This window comes from Ursus maritimus, unplaced genomic scaffold (genome assembly GCF_017311325.1).
Source record: "Ursus maritimus isolate PB19 unplaced genomic scaffold, ASM1731132v1 scaffold_22, whole genome shotgun sequence".
Lineage (NCBI taxonomy): Eukaryota > Metazoa > Chordata > Mammalia > Carnivora > Ursidae > Ursus > Ursus maritimus.
The window spans coordinates 6,543,589-6,568,722 of record NW_024424675.1 but is presented as its reverse complement, the minus strand read 5'-3'; the positions used below and the strand labels follow the sequence as shown (position 1 = coordinate 6,568,722).

General features: G+C 47.0%; 1 protein-coding gene across 3 annotated transcripts in view; it reads right to left on the bottom strand.

Moving 5' to 3' along the window:
• Positions 1-11,909: 11,909 nt before the first annotated feature.
• Positions 11,910-25,134, bottom strand: part of SNX5 (sorting nexin 5) — a 28,301-nt gene continuing 15,076 nt past the window's right edge. For all 3 annotated transcript variants that reach the window (XM_040637956.1, XM_008710020.2, XM_040637954.1), the window contains 9 exons: positions 24,701-24,824; positions 22,870-22,965; positions 21,416-21,521; positions 21,255-21,330; positions 19,830-19,869; positions 19,654-19,740; positions 17,627-17,786; positions 13,818-13,903; positions 11,910-12,705 (listed from right to left, as the gene is read on the bottom strand). In XM_040637956.1, coding sequence (XP_040493890.1) covers positions 12,655-12,705; positions 13,818-13,903; positions 17,627-17,786; positions 19,654-19,740; positions 19,830-19,869; positions 21,255-21,330; positions 21,416-21,521; positions 22,870-22,965; positions 24,701-24,824 — 826 coding nt within the window. In that variant the 3' untranslated portion in view covers positions 11,910-12,654. The remainder of the gene's footprint in view (positions 12,706-13,817; positions 13,904-17,626; positions 17,787-19,653; positions 19,741-19,829; positions 19,870-21,254; positions 21,331-21,415; positions 21,522-22,869; positions 22,966-24,700; positions 24,825-25,134) is intronic.

The following is a 25,134-nucleotide window of genomic DNA, read 5'->3' as shown; positions in this document are numbered from 1 at the left end:
TCCAGCTCAAGTCTTCCTGGCCTCAGCCAATGCCAGGATCTGATTTCACAGCAAATGATGCTCACATCTGTCTCAAACCACACAGCCTTTCACCACAATGACCTCCCCGGGGCTTGTGAGGACTTGGGTCTGGAGCCATGCTGCAGCCAGGGGATTTGAGGAACATTTAGAATGTTCTGAGTTCAGGCCTATAGTGCAGACAAGATGAATATGGAGCCAGAGGACAGGTCTGGGGGTGTCTCTGAGGGGAAGTGGAGTCAAGGGTGATGTGAGAAAGGTCTCCTCAGGCCTTGAGCCCTGTGCTGGAACCAGAGGCAGAGGTGGGCTGCCCGGTGAGTGGAACGTGCCGAGGACCAGGCCACCTGCACAGAAACGCCAGGAAGCAGAGTGCAAGGTCTGCCACATCTGTTCCCGCCCTTTAAGCAAAATCCGGGCTGTTGGAGGCTGTGGAAGAAATAAATATTGACAAAGATGAGGAGCAGCACGAGGCCCAGTGGCTGAGGCCGCAGAGAGAATGTGGCCTAGAGGGGTTCCCCTGGAGGGGCCCACAGAAATCCCCAGGCCAATGAGCGTCCCTTCTCTCTTACCGAGGTCCTTGATGCCTTTCAGCCGATGCTCCAGGACCCTGGCAGACTCTGAATCAGGCCTCCAGGATGGGGGAGCCGTGCCAGGGTCTCAGCAACTTGTTTGGCCAAGGTGTAGCCCCAAGTAGCCACCTGTAATCTCTGACAAGTGCCAGCGCTGGGAGGTCCCGGGTAAACAGTGGTCCTGCGGCAGCAGGGTGCTTGGCGGATCCCAGGTCCAAAGGGCCAGCTGGCAACCTCAGTGAGTTAGGAGGAGCTTCTCAAGTATGGGTGCAGGGCTCTCATCAGAGGCCTCCGGGGTGCTAGGTAAGCAGGCACCTTCTTGGACTGCCCCTACCCCACATCTATCCCTTGAGACAGTCAGGGATGAAGCCCGGGAATGTACATTTTTAGCACCTTTCCTGGTGATTCTGATGCCCATTCAGCTGTGAGGCCCATCAGACTCACTCAACAGAAGAGTAAGCCAAGGCCCGGAGAGGGGGTGCAACTTTCTTTGGCCACACAGGCAGTGAGGGGCAGTGAGGGAGGAGAGCCCCAGAGTCCTGGCTTCTACTTCCTCTCCCCACAGCCCTGCAGAATGGAGCAGTCAGACCCGCTTTTGTCACTCTGCTTGCCCCTCCCTCCCACCCAGATGGTCCAGACAACTACTCCAAGCCATGAAAGTCTCAGTCCCTTCCCACAGGAAGGCTTCCCTGACCCCCCAACCCCTGGGCTTCCCTCTCGTCTGGCCCTGGCTGCACCGGAGTGTGACAACCCACCGACCGACCCGGGGCTGCCCCATGCAGAATGGTGCCTGGCACGTGGACACAGGGGCAGGGGCGAGGTCATCAAGGGTCTCTCTACAGTGGCCCACAGGAAAATCTGGGGTGAGGAGGTTTACTTGGGGTGGGAGGCGCATCACCCAAAAGAGAGATGGCAGCTGGTAGGCAAAGCCCAGCCCACATCCGCATCCAGCCCCACCTCCCCTCCTCCCCTCCTCCCCTCCTCCCCTCCTCCCTTCCCCCCACCAGGGGGCTCATTGTCCTGAGGGCTGTGCTGCTGATCAAAGCTCTTCAGGATCGAATCCACTCCTGTCTCCCTGTCTCTCTTACACCAGCTTCTGGACTTTTAGGGCTGCCCAGAACCACCTTTCCCTTTGTTGGCCTGATAGCCCTTTAAGGATTTGCTGACAGCTCTCATGTCCTCCACCAACCACCTCAACTGCCCTCCCCTCACTTCGGTGAATCCCTGGCCCTGCACTCCCATTTCCTCTGCCCAAAATTCCAGACCCCTCCCACGCCCACTGCCCACCCAGCCCTGGACACCTGGTGTTCGTCACAGAGGCACCACTCCCCTTCTCCAACCCTCAATGGCACCCCATTCTCTGCCATTCCAACCCTCACTCTAAGATCCCTCTAAACCTGACCCCCAAAATAGAAACAGCAGTTAGTCATTATCCCATAAGCCTGTTCTGATGATTTATAATAAAAAAGGTAAATATCTCCAAATTCTCTAACCCTGCTGGAGATTGGACCCTCTCGTGGGCACTCTTTTCTTGGGCAAGCTCCCAAGACAGCAAGTGGAAACTCCTGGGAGCTTGCCTGGCTGCTGAGAGCACAAGCCTGGTCTAGCCCGTGGCGGGGGGCGGGGGGGGGGGGCAGGGGATCACATGGAGAGGAGGTGAGCCAGCCCAGGTGGGGCCATTCTAAACCACCAGCCCCAGACCACCTGGCAGGGGGCCTCAGACAACCAAGGGAGCCCAGCTACCAGAACTGCCCAGCTGGGCCCACCCGTTCAAAATACACATTTTAAGCACTGGGATAGTTTGTTATGTAGCAATAGCTAACTGAGAGCATACTGGAAATGTCCCTACTTCATGACCTTTACCCTTGCTCTTTCCTCAGCCTGGAATCCCCTTCCCCTAGATAGCCACGTGCTGGTCTACGTCATTGCCCCCAGGTCTCTGCTCAGTGAGGTCATCCTGGCTGGTCCGTATAAACCACCCCATTCACTCTCCCGGATAGATACCTCACGATAGCATGCATCACTTCTCCTCTTATATTGGCCTATTTGTTTGTCTCTCCTGCCCCAACGCTCACAGTAGAGTCTAAGCTCCATGAGAGCAAAGATACTATTTTCTCCATGCTAGCCCTGGTACCCAGCACGTGGGGGCTCAGCTGCTTGTGGAATGAACGAAGGGCTTCATCTCACACCCTGGTGATTCCTATCCGGCTGGGCACGGACCACCACTGTTCTGGGCATCCCTGCACCTGCCCGCCTTGCTCTGGGCCGTCAGCTCCCCTGAATCACAGCTGTCCCTGCATTTGAATAAACCCGTCAGGGTGTAAAAGGGCCCTCGGCATTTATCTGCTTGGTCCCCCCTTCCCCTCAGTCTGCCAGTGGGGGACACTCTCACTCCTGCTTCTCAGATGAGAAACCAGAGGCTGAGCAGCTTACAGAAGGAATATTCTGAGGCCCATACTGCCTGGAGCTCCCGCAGATCACCAGAGCTACCTCCAGCTACCACCCTAGGGCTCCCCCAGACTCCCCGTCAGGAGACCCCACTCGGAGCCCCTGTGCTGGGGCCTGGCCGGGCTCTCCTGCGCAGACGAAAGCCCGCCCTCCACCCCCTTCCCCCAACCCCTACCTCCTCCCCACGTCCCCCCCACAAGTAAGAAGCCAGACAACCCCAGCCCCTGATTAAATGGACGTTCATGGTGTTTAATGCGAGGCGAGCAAAGGATAAGGGAACAACGGGCTACCAGGTCTTGGCTTTGGGCCCCTCCACTCAGAGCTGGAGAGACTAAGAGAGAGGAAAGGAGGGGGCTCCCCGGCAGCCCCAGGCTGCTCCCACCTGCATCTCAGCCTCCCTCACAACCTCGGAGGCGCCTCAGGGGAAATGCTGGGGATTTGGGAGGGAAGCCACAGAGAGCAAGTCTCTGGAGTTCGCTGGTAATGTTTGCCTTCGTCTGGGCTCCTTCCAGGGTGGACGCTTTGCTTGGGCGGTAGCCCCCGGAAGTCCTGGTGGGGCTGAGGGACTGGGCAGCACCCACCTCCAATTCATCCCGCCAGCTCCCACCTCTGGCCAGGTGAGGGTCACTCCTGGGTGCGGCAGGAGGGCGCTCCCTGGGACAGAGAGCCAGGCTGCGTGTGCAGGGACAGCTGAGGTGGCCTCCGTGGCCAGGGCCCCGGGGAAAATGGATAACCCCGCGGATATATCAAAGAATGGCTCCCGAGGGGGTCTTTTTGCAGAGCAGGCCAAGGCTTGGCCCAGGACTGCTGCAGGCACCCTTCACCCTCAGGCTGGGTACTAGTGCGCTGTCCAAGCCCGTCCAGCCCACAGAGGTGCCTGCGCAAAAGCGCAGCAGGGTTCCGGCTGCTGCCGGAGCTGTTGCCTCCGGGTGGCCTCTGGGAACCCTTCTTGGGCAGAGATGGAATTCCTAGAATTAGCCCCCAGGGAAGGTATAAACCCACTAAGTCTGCCTGAGCACAACAGGCACAGCCCCCAGCCAGGAGAGGAGCAGGGACCAATCGTATGACCACAGTCACATTTATGAAGCACCGACTGTATGTAGAGCACTGTGCTTAGAAGGCTTTGCGTGGACTCCGCCCGCCTTTGGTCTCACAGCCCCTCAGACTGGTCTGAATTATGATCTTCATCACAGAGGGGACCGATATTCCAAATGCCTCTTAGGTGCCCGCGAGGGGGCCAAATTCTTCACCAAAGGGACCCCCTCCTTGTGCTCAGAGTGAAGTTCCCCCACCTCACAAATGCTGAAAGGAGTGTGCCCCCGGTCACCGCTGCTGGGAAGGGAGGCAGAAACCTACCCCTGCAAGGCCCGGATGATTCCAGAACGCCACAAAATCCTTTGCCATGGGAGCCACGGTTCGGTGGGGAAAACAAGACCCAGAGAAGTTAAACCCCAACACAAAGCGGTCACACTGGAGAGGCTCCAACCCGGAGTGGGCACCCAGGTGTCCGGGCTGCTTCTCCCCTGGTGGCGGGCCCCCTGCTCTCTTTACACGCTCTGTGAAGTTTCTAAGCAAGTGTCTGAAAGACTACTCTGAGTGGCACTTGGTGGACACAGGCGCTGTTGCCTTCTACTCTGAAACATTTGCCACCAGATTTTGCCACCCCCTGTAGGGCTCTAGAGCTGCAGCCCCTCCAACCCCTATCCCCCCCACCCTCCCAGGACAGGCAGCCAGCTGCAGGAAAGCAGCCCCTTTCATTAAGCCAGGGAGGGGCCTCCCACTGGAAACAGAGCCCCCAGGTCCTGGGAAACTGCTGAGGAGGCAATAAAATTAGAGGGAAGGGCGGAGAGCAAATTACAGAGGGGGAGTGGGCGGGGCCAGAGAGCCTCTCATTAGCCTGATTAGCTAGGGTGAGGGCCCGGATAGAGGGAGGACAGGCGCTGGGGGAGGTGGCTAACCGCCCCCTGTGGGATACAGGGCTCTTCTGAAGACCTCGGGGCCCTAGCCCCAGGCCTCTGCCTTTTGGTCAGACCCTGTCCCCTCGCTGTAGCGCTGTAGCAGGAGGACCATCTGGACTCCCAGATGCACCACTTCTCACCCTTTGCCTCTGGGTACGTGGCAGAGCCTCTGAGCCTCATTGTCCTCATCTGTAAAATGGGGCTGGCTCACGGGCAATAACCAGAATTCATGTAAACAACGGGTTCTATTTTTTTTTTAAGTAGGGCCCACCTCCACGCTGGCCTTGAAGTCAGGACCCTGAGATCAAGACCTGAGCCGAGATCAAGAGTCGGATTCTTAACCAACTGAGCCACCCAGGCATCCCTAAACAAGTGGTTCTAATCCTGCCTATATGTCAGAACAACCAGGTAAATTTTGTAAACTGCCAACATTTGGGCTATACCCTGTACCATCAAAATCGGAAGCTATGGAGGTGGCCCCAGGCACCAGCATTTTAAAAAATCTTCCCCGGCGACAGGCTGAGACAAGACCATGCCTGGAAAAGTGGCTACGACGCCTGTGTTCATGTCACCAACACCAAGTTAAACGGTGATTTGAGGGTCGCCCTCCCAGAACCTCAACCTCTTAGAGGAGAGACTACCTGAGGACAGGGCCGTCACCTGTCATGGCCACCTCTGTATCCCCAGGTCCTGGGAGAGTACCCGGCATGGAGTGTTTGTTGAGTGACTACTCTTAACAGGGAATCTAGGGACAGTGAACAACACAACCACACCTGAGGGGCATCTGGAAAGATGTCACCCCCTCATCCCCTTAACATTCGTTCACTCATTCCACAAATATCTACTGACTACCCATTGCGTGAAGGGCACTCTTCTCAGCATCTGGGGCACATCAGAAAACAGGAAAGGTGAAGAGCCCTGCCTACCCTCCTTGATCTTATGGTTGAAAAGAAATAGATGAAAAATAAGCTATATGTATAGAGTCAAGATGGAGAAGCTTGTGAAAATTTTTTAAATAGAGTAAGGTAAAGTGAATCAAGAATTAAATTGGGTGGTCAGGGAAGGCCTTACTGAAAAGTGAGCTTTGAGCAAAGATTGGAAGCAGGTGAGGGCGTGAGCCAGTATAGGGGGAGAACATTCCCTCCCCATCCGGGGAAGGGTGAAGCAAAGAGCCTGAGGCAGAAGTGTGCCCGGAGTTCCCTAGAGTGGAATTGGGGAGCAGTCTAAGGAGGAAGGTCAGAGAGGTCAGGGGAGTTCGGCCGCTGTTGCTGAGAGCAAACCACCACAGTGTCATTACCTGAAATGACCACCACGTCACGCTTCAAGACAGGGTTTAGTGGTTACACAAAGTCTGGGGCTTCAGCTGGGGGGACAAGACGGTCTTGGGGTGACAGGAGTGACTGGATCTGTAATTTTCTAGAGTGCTCTGTCCAATGCAGTAGCCACCAGGCACATGTGGCAAATCAAATTAAAATTTAAATAAAATGTAAAAGTCGCTTCCTCGGTGGCACTAGCCACCTTCCAGGTGCCAGACTTAGCCAATAAACATGGCGGATGCCCAGGAAATGTGGATTTCAGATACACAATGAATAATTGTTCTTAATGTAAGTATATTCCAAATAGTGCATGGGACATACTTATACTACAGATTTACTGTTTAACTCAAATTCAAACTGAACACAGGGTGTTCTGTGTTCTCTCTACACCTTAGCTAACATGCGGCTATGGCCACTGTATTGGACAGCACAGATAGAGAACATTTCCATCACACATGAAGAACTATGGGACACCACTGATCTAGAGATCTCTACAGACTTGTCTGGTTCCTGGGCTGGGATGACTGGAAGGCTGGGCTTAGCTGGGACACATGGCCTCTCCCAAATGAGACTTGGCTTCTCCCAGCACAGCAGCTGGATTGCGAGAGACAGAGAGAGAGAGAGAGAGAGAAAGAGATAGAGACAGAGAGTTCCGGGGGGGAACAAGGGTCATCCAGAAAGCGAGGCTTCCTCTGGTTTACACTGGGAAGGTACCTCCCCACATCACTTCTGTGCCATTCTATGGCTTACACAAGTGTCACTAAAGCCAGCTCAGATTCAAGGGGGCAGGGAGAGGAGATTCACTTCCTGTGATGGGGAAGCAGCAAGGTCACATTCAGAACACATGGGAATAGAAATATCGTCTTGGACAGCTTTGGAAAATACCTCCACAGGGCAGGGGCAGCAAATCAGACAGACCCTTGGGCTTTTCTGTTGCATCAAATGGAGAGTCATGGAAGGTAGAGAAGGGTCATAATGGACTTAGGTTTTAAAATTAAGCGTAAGGGGTGAAGGTAGGGGCGGGGGCTTATCTAGGATGGAGCTAGGCCGCCATAGCAGGACCCACGATGCAGGCACTGCAGGACCGTCCCAGACTCTCAACCCCACTCCCCTCCCAGCCTTCCCCGCAAGGACCCTTGCAGCCCACCATAGTGCATCTCCATCTCCTGTCCCCAACTCTGAGGCAAGTCACATCCCAACAGCTCAGTGTCCCCTGCCCCTCCTAGTGGGACAAGGGCTTTAACAGTGCAAGGAGGGCCCAAAGCACTGCAGACACAAACCAGACCTTAGAAAAACACTCGGTGCAAGCCCCATAGGGACTCAGCGGGCGTTTCCAGCATTTCCCTCAGGACCGCCCAGACGGAATTTCCTGTCTTCTGGGGCTTTGGCGCTGAGCAGGCCAAGATCAGATGGAAGGGAGGAAGGAAGGAAGGAAGGAAGGAAGGAAGGAAGGGGGCTTTATCCATCGCCTATCTGCACACGCTCCCTGGCTCCTTCTCCTCTGCCCCCCTGAGGATCCTTTCCCTGTATTCTTCCTCCTCCTGCTGCCCCTTTTTCTGCCCCCAAACACAGGCTCGGCCACCTGCCTCTCAGCACGACTGAATTATGGGCTCGTGTGATACAACCAGCAGCTCCCAGGAGAAGAGGCCCTGGGAGCCACAGCTGGAGCCAGCTGGAATCTCGAAGGCTGCCTCTGGCTCAAAGTTTCCACACCCAGCAAACCGCTTTGCAGAAACCTCCCTACACTGGCAGGACAGGCCAATGGGGAATTGCAACTTCCACCAACTATGCCAAGAATGACCATGTGTATCAGGCTGGAATCAGGAATCACTGGTACTAGCCTAACGCCCCCAGCAGCAGTCTCTATTTGCTATTCTGGAATCTTGCCTCGTCTTGGCTTCATCATCCAGGGCATGAAAATTTCCTTCGGTGGCTTTGCGGTGTGGAGGGGACATGGCAAAGAAAGGACAAACGATCTCCATTCCATCTGCGAACAACTCTAAAGTGACAGGAGAGATCTGCGACGTGGCTAAAAAAATACCAGTAACAGACGGTTTCTGAAACACAAACAGCCCACCAGCCTCCGCCACGTAATCAAAGTTCAGTGGGAATCTCACACCCCGACTACCCAGATCCCTCCCCTCTGACTGAGGCTAAAAATCCCCCTGTGGCTGAGGGTGAACCTGATGAATTAATGCAAGGGCTGCAGAAAGAAAAATGGCTGTGGGCTGGGATTATGGGTCTCCTTTTCCAGAGCGTTTTGAATATTACAGGTCCCACGGTTTAACAAGCTTTAAAGTTTTGTAAAGTGTAAAAGACCCAATTAAAATTAAAAACCTCCTAAAATGACCACAGACTTCATTCATAGTCTAAGTAATGAAATCTTTGCGGGGGGGCGGGTTGTCTGCTAAAGGAGGGACAAGATGCCAAAGAGATGTTCAGACTGCAGGGCCATGGAAACCATTCCAGAGAGATACCCAACAGCTACGAACCTCCCAAAATCACCCCAATTCTGGCATCCCTAAAATTGCTTTCTGTAAACCACACTACACATATGGCTAGGGGGAAAAAATCAGAAACCTGTTTAATAACTGACTTTTTAAAAAGTTTTATTCATTTTTTAGTAACCTCTATACCAACATGGACCTTAAACTCATGACCCCCAGTCGCACACTTCCAACTGAGCCAGCCAGGTGCCCCTGTAATGTAATGGACTTTATGGCATGCATAAAAAAGAGGACTTTTACTTTCTAGTTTATACGTATTTTTATTGTTTGGATTGCTTCTAAGTATGTATTGCTTTTACAGTCAGAAACAAAGATTAAAAACAAAAAGTAAATGCCTTTGATTGGTGACAAAGCAAACCTCTGATAAGGAATCTTGCTCTGCCCAAGGGGAGCCATGTGTTGAGGGGACAGGATGGGGAAGTGTCCTCCCGGCCTTCCTTCCAGGCATGTCACTTGACCCAGCTCTGAAGCCCCCCAACCCCATTACCTCACAGCTGTTTGACACCAGTCCCAGAAGGCGAGTTCCCAGAACAGAAGGAGCAGCCTCAGCAACAGAGGTTGTGTCTTGGGTCACCAGGGATCAGAGGCCCACATGAATCCTGGAGAGGACTGCTGGTCTGGGAATACACCATTGGAGTAACTCGAAACCTTGGGTCCCATGACATTTCCTACCTCAAGATGATCCTTTGAAGGGTGCCTGGGTGGCTCAGTTAAGAGTCTCCTTTCGGCTCAGGTCATGATCTCTGGGTCCTGGGATTGAGCCCCACATCGGGCTCCCTGCTAAGTGGGGAGCCTGCTTTTCCCTGCCACTCCCCTTGCTTGTTCTGTCAAATAAGTAAAAAAAAATCTTTAAAAAAATCAATTAAAGGGGCAACTGGGTGGCTCAGTCAGTTGAGCGTTTTGCCTTCAGCTCAGATCATGATCTCGGGGTCCTGGGATCAAGTCCCATGTCGGGCTCCCAGCTCAGCGGGGAGCCTGATTCTGCCTCTCCCCCCTGCTCGTGCACTTTCAAATAAATAAAATCCTTTAAAAATTGAAAAAAAAAAAGATGATCCTTTGAACAACTCTGCAGGACCACCAGGCTTTCCCCCTTCTCAACTGGAGAAGAGGCCCACAAGAGGGCGTGTGGCTGCCCTGGGAGCCTCTGCCGCCTACAGGCGGAAGGCTGATGGTGCAAGGCGCTTACTTTCCCCGTCTGCAGGAAGGAGCTTCTAAGTAAAAATCCGCCCCTTACAGGGCTGGGTCTAGGCATTCTCTCAAATGAACCTCACAACCCCAAAAACGTGGGCAAGGTAAATACTGACACCAAAAAAAAAGGGGGGGTGGGTCAAGTGGGGACATAGCTGGCCCACAGCTTGTGCTAAGTGACTGAAGTTTTACAGACCAGAGAGTGGTCTTCCCTTGTCAGCTTGGAACCATGGCTGTGCATGCTGCAATTCAACATCCCTAGGATCACCAGTGGTCACTCACTGAAGCTTTACGGACACCCCCACAAATCATTCTGAAGTGACCCCAACTCACCCAATGGCCTTAAAACATTTTGAAAGGTTCTAAGCCCACCTTCACTCCCAGAAGTTCCTCAGCAGCTAGTTTGCCACTTGACTTTCCCTGTTGAGGCCCACATGGAAGCCTTCTTCGCTCCACACCCCACCCACACAGGCTCTGCAGCATGTGGGAGACTCGCCAGCCTCTAGCACACTACCTCGCCTTCCCGGTCCAGAATATTGGCTACCTCTCTGCCGGTCTGCCTGGTCCTCAGGAATACTGAGCACAAGACAGCACAAAAGGCAGTGATGGCACCATTGACCGACAACCGTGGGAAAGGGCTAGAAACACCCCTCACCCACTCAGAACCCACAGTTTCATGGAAATGACCGTCAGACCCAGTTGTGATGAAATTATCCTTGAAACCAAGATAGTGCAGAAGGTGCACACCTGGAAATGTGCCCCAAGATTATACTTGGAAGTCACTGGTATAAAATTAAGGGGTATCTAGGGGCGCCTGGGTAGCGCAGTCGTTAAAGCGTCTGCCTTCGGGTCAGGGCGTGATCCCGGCGTACCAGGATCGAGTCCCACATCGGGCTCCTCCGCTATGAGCCTGCTTCTTCCTCTCCCACTCCCCCTGCTGTGTTCCCTCTCTGGCTGGCTGTCTGTCACATAAATAAATAAAATCTTTAAAAAAAAAAATTAAGGGGTATCCGAATTGCTTCATTCAGGACTCAGGACCCCAGCGGATGGCTGCCTGTTTGACACCCAGCCAGACCTCGTCCAAAGTGCAACAAGGCCCCAGTCAAGCCTTGAAACATGGTGGAGCGGCAGCTGGAGCTCCTTAGACCAGTTGTGACCCTGGGACACTAAGTTACCCACCCCGACCATGCCTAAACATTTGTGCTACTATGAACAGTATAGTATGGGGCTGTCAAGTAAGCAGGAGAGAAACCCAGACTGGAGTTACAACTGTTTAAATTCATCTTGTGCACCATGATTCCTAACTATGTTCCTAAATATGGAAGAAGCAAGCTACTGTGTCTGGCCTGCTTCGTAAATTTAGGTACCTGGTTCATTTTAGTAACTGGCTGGGTGGGGGAAGCAAGCCTTCAATGCCAGTTTAACAGAAGAAAAACTGCTCTCTGCGGTGTTCAGACATCAATATTCTGCAACCCTTATACGTTATAGCTAATCCAAGAACAGGGTAAAAGCGGTGGGTAAACACCTTTTACACAGCCTCAAAGGATCTTCCCAATAGTTACCTACAAAGGTTAAGATGTAAAACCTCACAGGGAACCCCTGGCAGGTACTACCTTAAATGCTCATCACAACAGATCGATGCAGCCTTTGAGAACACAGCATCACTTATGCTAAGCATGTCAAAAATGCAAACCCAAATCGAACCCACGAGCAAGCCAGACAAACCCAGATCTGGGAAACCTTCTCAAAGACGGGACATCAGTAGTCTCAAAAGAAATTAAGATTAGAACAGAGGCTAAGACTGTGGGCAGAGGCCTTGATGCCCTCAGCATCATCGAGGGTTAGCATCAACTGCAGTCTTGGGGCACACTTGGGCCCTGTTTTCCACAAAAATACTCCATATGGTAACATGATTTATTATTTTATTATACACTTTATAAAAAGTCCACACACACACCTCCCCCTACGGTCAGGAAGGGGGCTCACATCTTTCTTAATGTAGACTGGCCATCTTCTAAAGTAGGCCATATTCTTTATACCCTAAGATATTTCTCTCCCTTCAAATATTTATATCCCAACTACAAAAAAATGGAGCTGCAAAGGGTATATAAAGACAAACAAGATTTTCTCGCTCTTGTTATAGTACAATCACTTAAGGTGACTAAAGAACCATGAGTTTAATAAGGGAGGGGGGGAAATCACGTTAAGGAATGGAATGTGTGTTACCTGCAACAAGCAGCTGACTTACTTGTTGTCAGCGGCTCCTACTCTAGATTGACTGTAGGGACATGGGCACATGAAACCGTGAGACAACATGTGCCAGGCTGTTGCTTGTACTTGGTTCCAGAAGGCACATGTTTCCTGCACTCTTTAATAACTAAAGACAAATTACAGGAGGACCCAGCATGTAGATTCTGCCCACTCTGAGGTATTAAATGCATAAGAAAAAATTAGTTATGTCCAAGTAGCATGCAATAGAAATTTTTTTAAACCAACATGGTTAAGTGTTAAGATTTTTAGAAATCAAAATATTTATTCACATAATTTTAAACTAAAGTCAAAGGTACTAAATCTTCTGTGGTAATGATTTAAGTGCAAGTGATGCTGGCTTTCTTTCACATTCACGTCCTTCATTCAGAGAAAAGGCAGATCAGTTGTTCTTGAACAAGTCAATGCAGCTCTGCAGGAGGGAGACATTGTTCTGGAAGAAAGACAAGTCGAGAAAGACCAATGAATCCCTCTAGAGTCCAGACCTCCTACACATCTGTAAGAATTCAACTCAAATCTACTGACTTAAGCTTTTCACAAGAGATTTAAAGCCAGCCCACCCCCATTTCATGTTGGCAAGTTCCTCTCCCTGAGGGTCTGGGACTGCCACCTGGAGAGGCTCACAGCTCCAGCCCAGGTCTACTCTCAATGCAATCCCGCCAATTTTGCTTACTGTGACTTAACCTAAAGGCTACAGAAGAGCTATTCTTTGAAATCGAAGGCCTTGGAAAGACCAGATTAAAAAGGTGCTAAAACTTAATTTTGAGTGAGATTATATATGATAAATATTCATAAAGAACTCAGCACAAATTGCTTTAAAGGAATTGAGTTCTAACTTTAAAGGAATTGAGAAAACTCAGAACACCCAGAATATTACCGTTATGATTTACACATACAGGACACTCTAAAACCCCAATTTAAAAGGTAATACACAACAGGACTTGGACTTAATCAAAAAGTAAATAAATATTGTAGTCAAAATAAATTCAAAATACACACATATGTTCAAAGTCTTCCTGCTTTACCAATGCTGATTGGCCAGTGACAGTTCCCTCCTACCATGGCTCCCTGCTGATCCTGCTGCCCTGGGTCAGACAGCACTTCTGCGACTCACAAGGAGCTGTACCCAGGAACCATGCCCGGAAACTGAGCACCAAAAAGTCTTTAAAAGCTCCTTAAGGAGATTCGAATGTGTACCCAACATCGAGAACCATTTTTCATCATCTTTTCTGTACCAAATTAAGCTACAGACATTAAACACACAAGGAAGTTCTTTCCTTTCTAAACAACAACAACAAAAAAAATTAAATATCTTAAGACACTAATATGCTCTTCTCAAAAGCAGTATTTCATCATGATGTTAGAGAATTTTGGTTTGCAGCAGAAAAAATAATCGAACAAGTAACTCCCACCTACATCACAAGAGATTAATACCATAAAGCAAACCTTATCTGCCCGATGATACTGGGACAGTGAACCGGTAAAGTAACTTGAGACGGGGAACCCTACAAAGTTTCTGGCTTAATTTGAAGGAAAAACACTTACCCTGGCATGCTTTATTTCCAGTTCAGACATTTCAATTAGATTCTTTCTAAATGCTGCCACTCTCTTTCGTTTGAAATTGATTAGTTCTGTAAAAGAAAGTTTACCAACAAAAGCTGAACAATTTTCATTTTTAATTTCCAAACATCATTCTTAAATATAATCTCCAGAGCTTAGACACACACATTTTCTCCTATTTTTATCATCTCTGCCAAGTGGGACACATACTGACATTTTATGGACAATGTAGTGATGTGCCTGCCATTGCCATATTTATTTAAAGATTTCATTTATTTACTTGAGAGAGAGTGGGAGGGAGAACGTGAGCGGGGAGGGAGTGAGAGGGAGAAGCAGACTCCTCTGCTGAGCAGGGAGCCTGAGGCAGGGCTCAATCCCAGACTCTGGGATCATGACCCAGCCGAAGGCAGACGCTTAACCAACTGAGCTACCCAGGCACCTGCCTTTGTTTTTTAAGTAATCTCGTCACCCAACGTGGGGCCCAAACTTACAACCCCGAGATCAAGAGTCACATGCTCTAGCTACCGCGTGAGCCAGCCAGGTGCCCCTGCCATTGCCTTTAAAATGAGCACTGCACCCATTACTGAACATTCAAATTCAGAGAATGCCACAGACTACTTGGAGAATGAGCAGTCTTGCCCTGATCCTCTAGCTACCAGCGCTTGTGGAAAGAAGGCTGGAGAGGTGGTGAGCCAAACATACATATCTGCACCAGTGGCTACTTAATGATTATTTTTAAACTTTGAAACTACCGCTTATGTTCAGACAGCTTCTCTGTATATATGATCTATACAACATGTCACCTTTGTATCTGTTCTTTCCTATCACCAAACACTATTCAGGATTAATGCCCCATTAAAAATTAGGGTAAAACAAAAATAAGTACTTCCTCCCTTGGATTCCTTCCATAAACCTGCAGTTCTGATCATCACTCCTTTGGTCAAACCCTCCCCAGCTCAAGCTGGTGTTCCAGTCCTCAGGAGCAAACTTACCCTCCCCTGTACCGAGCCTATGCAGCACTGACCAAAAGAAAAGATCAAGCAGCCAACAGTAAAAAGTAAATACTTGCAATACAAATCTTACCATGATGGGTTATGACATTACCTTGGATATACTAAATAGGTCTTCCCAAGGGTCAAGATAAACTCGCCTTTCCTCTAGGCCTGCATCCAGGACCAGGACTCAATGCTAACCTGTCTCATCTCCCGTGATGTCTGTCCACACCACCATCATTTATACTATGCTCGTTCAACTGACCAATCAGTTCAGCCATGATTAAGAACCTGGACCAGAGGCAAACTAGTTAAGACCCATTCACTGCAGTATTCTACACAATACTGTACTTTTACATATAGTATACCCAGCCTTACATTTTGAATAAAGAGGGTAAAATCTAATACAGGGACAAACCTTAGGAAAGGACAATCCTCAACCAGCACCACTTCAAAGCTCTGTAGTTTTTCTTTAATCCCCTCTGAAGTTGTCAGAGCTAATAAACTCTAGCCTATGTAATAACCTAAGATTTCAACTCAGAAGTTTTGAAGTTTTTTCTTTTCCTTATAATTTTAAATTAGCTAATTAAACAAAGGGCGAGAATTTATTTTCCTAGGGCAGCAAGGAGATTCCTTTGAAAGAATCCAGAAGATAGCCATGTGAGCATATCTGCATGCCCTTTTCAAGATTTTTATACAGAAAAACTCTGTTTGTTCCAGCAAAGGAATGATACTACTGAAAACAATGAGCCAAGACAAAGGAATTCTACTGGCTCATTCCTAGTATCAGGACATCTTCAGATAATGCTTATTAGATTCCGGAACCACAGGGGAGGGGGGAAAAATGTTCTGAGAAAACAAAATCTTAAAACGAGATAGCGATCTCTCACAGAAACCAGAGTTTGGGGATGAATCAGGTACAGAGTATCACTACAACTATATTCACATTCAGGCAAATACATTCTTGGGCGCCTGGGTGACTCAGTCAGTTAAGTGTCTGTCAGGTCATGATCCCAGGTCCTGGGATCGAGTCCCACATCTTCTCCCTCTGCCTCTGCTTCTGCTTCTCATTAATAAATAAATAAAACCTTAAAAAAAAAAAAAAGTTCTTTACTTTTCCAGCATGTTCCATGTCTCCTGAGAACTGCCAGGCAGTGATATGCCCCCTAAGGAGACTACAATATATACTCCTGTCCTGTGGAAATGGAACACTATCTCCTGAATAAAGTTAAGCCATATTCCCCCCTACTCTGGAATGAGGTAAGGCAAGAAAGAAGCCCATGGCTATGGACTGGCACTGAGTCACCACCATGGACTCATGATTTCTGAACACAGAGTTACACAATCCTCCATTTCCTGGCTCTGTCTCCTGAAGGGCCTAGAAGCAGATATACCCCAGGAGGAATGAGCACTTAGCACCCAAATCTTGTCACAATTCTGTAAGTGAACAGAACCTGGGCTTCTGGAAGAAATGGTGATTGCCAGGGCTAGAGAGGGACACAGAACATCTCAACTGCTCAAAAGATTGGACACACCAACTTAAAGGTGCTTCCCCCTAACTCAGGACAAACTGAGCATCAAAACAATGGAGTACAATAATGAATTTAAAAACTATTTTCAAAAATAGAAACCTAGGGGCGCCTGGGTGGCTCAGTTAGTTAAGCGTCTGCCTTCCGCTCAGGTCATGATCCTGGGGTCCTGGGACCGAGCCCTGCATCAGGCTTCCTACTCAGTGGGGAGCCTGCTTCTCCCTCTGCTTGTACTCACTCATAGGCTCTGTTAAATAAATAAAATCTTAAAAACAAATCAAACAAAAAAAACCCATGACTCTTAAATAATGACAAGGAAAGAAATGTGGGAAAGAAGGGAAGGCTTATGTTTAAAGGATTGTGATGCCAAGGGCATGGAAAGAGAATGCTAGAACTGGGGGAGGGGAACCGCCTTTCTGCAAACATCACAGTAAATAAAGGCTGGCTCAGGCAAGAACAAACAGACTAAACTTAGGGAGAAGTATGATGAAGAGCAGGCTATCTGCAAGGTCTTAAACCGTCTCCCCTCACTTTGCTGATTAGTGGCACAGGGGAAAAAAAAATTATGCAGTGGAGAAACTGGGCAACGCCTTGATTGGGTAATCAAAATTAACACCACAAATGAGGAGCCCTCAGATGTAACACCTGAAAGACACATTACTCACATAGTATTCTGCTGGAAATGCCTAACCAGAACCTACTCATGAGGGAAAAGACATTCTGAAAATGAGGAACACTATTTGTAGAGACTGGTCCCCAAAAAGGCAAATGTCATTTAAAAAAAAAAAAAAAAAAAAAAGGGCAAGGGCAGGGGTCCCTGAAAGGGGTTCCTTCCAAATTAAAGGAATCTTAAGAGCTATGGTAACCTAACAGCAACCCCAGACAGGAAGACATTATTGGGACAAACAACAAAATGAGAATTCAGACAACAGGTTGGAATGTATTGTATCAAAGTTTACCAAAGTCAAAAAGTATACCATAGGGATGTAACAGAAATACAAAGTTTTTTTTAGGAATAAAAGGACAGTAGACACAACTTAATCTCAAATGGCTGAAAAAGGAAAAAAAAAATTCCACCCTGTGTGCATTTGTAACCGTAAACATGTGCCACCACATGTGCGTGTACAAGTGACAAAGCAGAAGAGGCAACTGGACAGCTAGGGGACTCCAAGTAAAGAATGCATGGGTGTTCTCTGTATTATCTGTGCAACTTTTCTAAGCTTGAAATTATTTCCAAATAAAAAGCAAAAAGTAAAGAACAGCCCTGCTCAACCTTCTTTCGCAGATTCAGAAAGCTGTTCAAATTTCTGGCAGCATTCCTGCTGGTGTGCCTCAGCCAACTTGACATCTTTGCTTTTCAACCGGGCCTTATCCAAGGCTTTGTTTGAGTTCTCATAGTCGGTGAGGGCTTTGGTGCGTCTGTATAAGAGATCCTGAGAAAAAAATTGACAGGACATGGTAGTTAAACTTATCCTGAGAAATTGCTAGAGAACAAAACAGGAAGACTAAGTATCTAAACTACTCTAGAATTTAAGAAGGCCCAAGTACCACGGTGCCAATGCACTGCCTGAGATGTCAGAAGGCAACAATCTAGTCCACTTCGGCCTCCCCCTTCCATTATGGGTTTTCTGTTTTTTTTTTTTTTTTAAATCTCAAGATTAACCTGGGAACAGCAATTCTTGCGGCACTGTTGAGAGCTTTTTGAAATTCTTTACATGGATCAAAAAACCTCAAAAAGCTAAAAACAATAAAACACCCAACAGTGAAAACTAAAGGATTGAACGAATCACTTCCATGATTCAATCGTGGAAAGCAGTTTCACAAAACTAACCAACTTCTACTGAAACAGCAGGCGCTGCTGGGCGTGTCAAGTGATGCTACTAGAACAGCGAGGCAGCAGGAAGAACATCTAACCTCACCCCACTGCAAGCCCTGCCTCAAGTCCGTCAGAGGCTCTGATCTGAAATAAAGACTCTCTCCAGCAATGTACAAATTACCTCTGTATTTAAAACAGAATAGATACGGGAGGTTCAACATACATGTTTTTGTGTACACAAAAAACTTGGGTTTATCATCAGCTCAAATCTACTGGAATTTGAAATAAGAAATATAAAGCATACAAAAATATATTCAAATAGAAGACTAAGGAAACATGCCAAGCAAGACGAATTAACTAAAAATAAAACTATGAGGAAAACAACAAATTTCTATTTCCTAATGACATTCAGGGTAGTGTTATGCCAGTGAATGCATGTTTCATTCCCAAAGGTCATTCTACTTACCACTTAGTCTTGTTTTTGGTAAGTAATGGTTTATAGACTCCAAAACTACAATTCAATAAAAAACTCACAAAACCCCAAAACCTTTTCTCCCTCAGAAATAGCCCTTTTGGGGGGCACCTGGGTGGCTCAGATGGTTAAGCATCTGCCTTTGGTTCAGGTCATGCTCTCCAGGTCCTGGGATCGAGTCCCATGTCCAGCTCCCAGCTCAGGGGGTAGTCTGCTTCTCCCTCTCCCTCTGCCTCTCCCCCTGCTTGTGCTCTCTCTCTCTCTCAAATGAATAAAATCTTAAAATCCTCAAAAAAAAAAAAAAAAAAAAAAAAAAAAAAAAAAAGGAAAAGAAAAAGAAAAAAAAATAGCCCTTTTGGAATGTGTTCAATTATACCCGCATCCAATAGCCTTTAATTCCCCAAATTACTACCTGTCCACTCAGCACCACCCCTACTGCCCCTGATACAAACTAAGGACACAATGCCACAAAAAGGTATGTTACTGTAGAAAGATTTCAATCTAAAACGGAACCAGAGGCTATGAAATGGGAGACTCTCACACACATGCCCTCAAAAGAATGGAACCTAAGAACTAAGGGACTGATTTCAAATGCCCAATTTACAGAAGACCCGGAAGATAAAGCCGTCTCTCCTGACTGATCAACTCACTTCTTGGCACAAACACCCTCAAGCCAAAATGAACTTACTGCTTGGACATCCCTCTCTTCACACCCCTGCTAAACACAAGCCCAGCCCAAACCCTTAGTGTACTCGCCTATAGCTCGCTACAGCATGTGTTTCCTGAACTGTGATTCCTCTGCTATTCCCAAATCAATTCAATTTCTGGTCATTCAGACTTGTCTCAGTTTATCTCTTTATTTAGACTAGTACTACTTACACAAACAATCCTGACAATTCCTATCTTCTTTCATTTTCAACAACAACAAAGTACATCTCTAACCTGAGACCTCCTCTGGGTCACGGCAGGTGGTCTTGTATTACTCCGACGGGTTACACAGCTGCTGCCTTACCTTCGCAGCCTCTATGTTGAGCATGTAGTATCGGAGGAGCTCCGTCAGCTTTAAGTCTTCATCTGAGGAGACTCGACTTTCTACTTTCTATTAAAAAAGTAAAGGTCACCATCATCTAAGCAGCAATCTACAGATTATAAAATACATATTATAAAGACCAACATAAAAATCCTTACCCTAAGTTTTTCAAATAGCTCAGCAACCTTCAATAGGTACCTGAAAAAATACACGGATTTTGGCTTAAGGTCTTAAAAGCATGTATGAAATAGGACCTCATCAGTATGAAATGAATGAGTAAATGCAGGACTCTGAGCCTTTGGTGCTTTAGAAGTAATTTATCAAAGTAGTACTTCCATCACCAACTGGCCCAATCTAGTAGAGAAGGTGGTTACAGAACTGAGAAGGTCTACAGTGCCACACTCGTGGCTATCCACCTCTCTCAGTGCCCCTCAGCCACCTTGCCATGCAGACACTGTGTCCCAAGATAGTCTTTAACCAATGTCAAAGCTGTGTTAACCAAGGGCAGGTTCTAATGAGCTGCCACCATGGGTGTCCCAAAGCCATAAATATGCTATTTAAATAAGTAAAATAAATAAAAATTTTAAAAAGCTACATTTGGTGGGGCGCCTGGGTGGCACAGCGGTTAAGCGTCTGCCTTCGGCTCAGGGCGTGACCCCGGCGTTATGGGATCGAGCCCCACATCAGGCTCCTCCGCTATGAGCCTGCTTCTTCCTCTCCCGCTCCCCCTGCTTGTGTTCCCTCTCTCGCTGGCTGTCTCTTATCTCTGTCGAATGAATAAAAATCTTAAAAAAAAGGGGCGCCTGGGTGGCGCAGTCGTTAAAGCGTCTGCCTTCGACTCAGGGCGTGATCCCGGCGTTCCGGGATCGAGTCCCACATCAGGCTCCTCCGCTGGGAGCCTGCTTCTTCCTCTCCCACTCCCCTGCTGTGTTCCCTCTCTCGCTGGCTGTCTCTCTGTCACATAAATAAATAAAATCTTAAAAAAAAAAAAAAAAAAAAATCTTAAAAAAAAAAAAAAAAAGCTACATTTGGATTTTGACATTACCCTGACTTCCATCTTCAAATCAGAAATACCACCACCTGTTATACGAAGCCCTACATGTTCAGGAGAATGCAGTCTCACAGCAGAAATGCCCAGGATGAAGAAACTGTGAAAAATTCACAGTCAAAACCAGACTGGGATCATTGCATTACCCTTAAGGCCACCTTAACCAAAACAAATTTCTTAGGTCCAGGGCACTACCAGGTGAAACACCATCTGCCAGAGAACATATAAGGCAAACTTCATTCAGAGACAATTCCAGAATTAAATCAATAAAAAGAGACCGTTTAACAAAAATAAAGGCTTTGACAACAGTTACCATGTCTGGTATAAAAGTGCCCTCTGAGTACTCTACAAACACCTTAAATGTGTCTATGTTCAGAGGATGTGTAAAGATTTAACCGCTAGACTATACTATCCTCTACTCTTGATGAGCTGGTACTCAAAAGCAGAAGTGAAACTATACAGTCATTCTCATTATACCACTCAGGAGTTTTTAATTAGGGGAGTAGGGAAAATGCTTTTCCAACAAAAAACTTACTTTTTGATGACCGTGGGCTCTTCTAAAGCCAGGCTATGCAGACAGGCTGCAGTGTGGATATAGTCATCTGCAACATCTGCAGAAACAAGGACAGTCCTTTTTATATGAACAGAGCTAGCACATTAGCAAAGCTAAGTGGCTAGTGGGTGAATGGTATTTACTTTTATGAGATCGGGTCATTTTGTCAGCTTTTGCACATGAATCCTTGATCCTATTATAATAGTTAATGAGGAAATTCTTCTCTTGCTCAAAGAAGTCATCTACCTCCTAAAAGGGGAAAAAAGAAATTTAAGAAGCAAAACTCTCAGAAATACGAATGTATTTTGCATCAGAAGAAACATTAAGGAAATAAGCTCATGCATAAGAACTTTAACCTCCATGGACCAGGGAAACCCAAACTGATAAGACAGCACTTCATACCCAAGATGAGCAAAACTCAAGTGCTGGCAGGAAATGTCAAAAGAGAAAACCATTTTCAAGAGCCATTCAACAATGCCCAGGAAAACTTGTATCCTAACATCCAGCAATCCTGGCAGAGAAGTGGTTCTGCCTGGCAGGCTGCAACCTAGCAGTGGATACCCACATCTGTTTGTATGGTGGGCACCAGTCAGGGATGCCAAACATCCTGTGATATGTGGGTCCAGGACAGCCCCATACACCTTCAAATGCACCAAGGAGAAATTCCTAGAGTTTCCAAATTCCTGACAATGCCCTCTACTCAGCACCTATACTCTGGGCTCCTGGCTCAAGGCCTCACAAGTGGCAAAGTTAGACGCAAGATGGTAACTCAGTTAGGGGGCGCCTGGGTGGCACTGCAGTTGAGCATCTGCCTTCGGCTCACAGCGTGATCCCGACGTTATGGGATGGAGCCCCACATCAGGCTTCTCCGCTATGAGCCTGCTTCTTCCTCTACCACTCCCCCTGCTTGTGTTCCCTCTCTCGCTGGCTGTCTCTATCTCTGTCGAATAAATAAATAAAATCTTTGAAAAAAAAAAAAAAGATGGTAACTCAGTTAAAAAGTGGAAGGGGCTGAAGAGTGAGAGATGAGTATCACCTATGAGGGTAATGAGAGACCTGTTTGTTAGTCTTTTAAAACAGCTCTGTCCAACAGAAATATGTGAACCACATGTGCTATTTAAAAATTTTCTAGTAGCCACAATACAAAAAACCCACAAAAAACAGGCGAAACTACTGTTAGTATTTTACATTCTTTTCTTCACATCAGATCCTTGAAATCTGGACATGCAAATAAAATTAAAAATCTGGTGTAGCTGAGACTACCAAAATGGACAACATAGTTCTGGAGAATGGCATGTAATACTAATCTTGTAGCTTATTTTCTTTTTAAGAAATGATTGAGTAACCGCTCTCTGTACAGAAAAGGAGAAAATTAAGAATTAAGTGAGACTGTTCTTATCCCCTCCCTTGAGAACAGGGTATTTTAGGAATATAAGTGAAAATTCAGTGAGTAGATAAAAATAACCAAAATTTAAAAAATTATTTACATTTCTGTGACATTAATACCATTTGTTTCACAAATATCTCTTGTGAAGAAATAAAAGGTCAGCTATTCACATGAAGTGAAGAATTTTCTATAACAGCTAAAAGCCCTTACCTTAACTCCAGAAAAAAGGACCTCATCAGCACTTTTCACCACACTTTTGAAAAAGCCACCAAACATCTCTTTGGTATTTTTCCGCCTAACACTTAGCTGGAAGTTGGGGGAAAAAAAAGGGAAAGAAAAAAATTACAAAAAAGTAGTTTTATGGCATACATATTTCTCTAAATACTTTAAGCTCTAAGTATCTTCCAAGTGATACTGTGTACTAACATAGGAACACACCTAAGATACCTGTAATTCCATCTTAGCCACGAAGTCTAAAAACACAGGTCATAGTTCTAAACGCGTGACCTAACGATATTTTGGAAAAATACCTGGCACTAAGTCTCAGTGGCTTTTATTTTGTTTTGCATTTTAGTTTTGTTTATTTGTTTATTTATTTATTTATTTAAGGAGGCTCTGCACCCAACATGGGGCCTGAACTCATGGACCCAAGATCAAGAACTGCAAGTTCTTCCAACTGAGACAGCCAGGCATGCGTTAATGGCCTTTAAATCCTTGGCTGAATTATTGTACTGTTCTACGTTGTTCACTGAACTTTGCTGGTTAGAAGATGCTGAGGAAATTTTTAAGCCAGGGTTTGCCTCACACATATGTAAAAACAAAAAAACAACCCCACACCATTAAAAAAAAAAGCAACGGGGTGTCTGAGGGGCAGAGATGGTTAAGTGTCTGCCTTCAGCTCAGGTCATGATCTCCAGGTCCCGGGATGGAGCTCCGCATCGGGCTCCCAGCTCAGTGGGGAGTCTGCTTCTCCCCCTCCTGCTCCCTTAGATTGTGTGCACACGCACACTCTAACAAATACATAAAATCTTGGGGGGAAAAAAAAGGCAAAACCTTGAACTCCTTCTAACAAACCGGTAACCAGAAACAAATGTGAACTGAAATTCCTCTTAATCCCAAAACTGGGGTGCCTGGGTGGCGCAGTCAGTTGCATGTCTGACTTCAGGTCAGGATTCCCACATCAGGCTCCCTGCTCACTGGGGAGTCCGTTTCTCCCTCGGTCCCACATCCGCTTGTTCTCCCTCTCTCAAATAAAACCTTTCAAAACAAATAACAATCCCAAAATTAACTGAGGGCAAAAATTGGTCATTTATTTATTTATTAAAGATTTTTTATTTATTTGACAGAAAGGCAGCCAGTGAGAGAGCGAACACAAGCAGGGAGAGTGAGAGAGGGAGAAGCTCGATCCTGGGATCACGCCCTGGGCCGAAGGCAGACGCTTAACGACTGAGCCACCCAGGTGCCCCAAAAATTGGTCCTTTATTAAAAGGGGAAAAAAGTAATCTTTAAGCAGCATTTTATAAAGATGTCTTGAAATGGCTCTATGGGGGAGATGGAAACCGTATCTAAAAAGGGATTCCATTATGTCACTGAAAAATTCAGTACTTTAAAAGTCAATTTTTCAGAAAATGTATCAGGCCGTCAAGTATATTTATTTTTTTAAAGCAATCTCTACACCCAGCGTGGGGCTCAAACTCATGACCCCAAGGTCAAGAGCTGCATGCTCTTCTGACTGAGCCAGCATGGTGCCCCTCGAGCCTTTTTTTTTTTTTTTTTTTAAATACAGTCATGTGGGGGCACCTGGGTGGCTCAGTCAGTTAAGCATCGACGTCCAACTCTTGATTTCAGCTCAGGTCATGATCTCAGGGTTGTGGTATTGAGCCCCAACGTCGAGCTCCGTGCTGGAAGTGGAGCCTGTTCTGGATTCTCTTGCTCTCCCTCTGCCCCTCCCCCCTTCCCTAAGGAAAAAAAGGAAAAGAATAAAAAAAAAAAATTATGTGCACTTTCACTCGATCATGGAAATGGAACAAAAATGCCTTACATCCTGATCATATTCCAGGAACACATGGAAGTTGCGATCTTTACTGAGAACAGGGTGAGAAGAAAGCCGCTGCAGAAAGACTTCATGGGAGGATACAGTCTTCTTAAAGACCGCGAGATACTCACTGGAAGAGAAGCACACAAGGCATTCAGCTGGCACCGCTCGACTAAACGACCAGTACTGGTCCCGGTTTATCACCACTGTTCTGCTCATGCCACTAAGGAAAACACCTGAACTGGACCAAAACATTTTGGTATAACCTTTCATCTAATTAGTAATAAGGCATTTGCCATTTGGGAACCTGTGGAATAAACCAAAGAAAGGGGAAAGTAATATTATAACTGGAGTTGAGAGAGCAAGAATACAAAGCCCAAACCTACATGCAATATGCTAGTATTTAGCAGCCACAGAACACTGGTTTCTGTCCAACAATG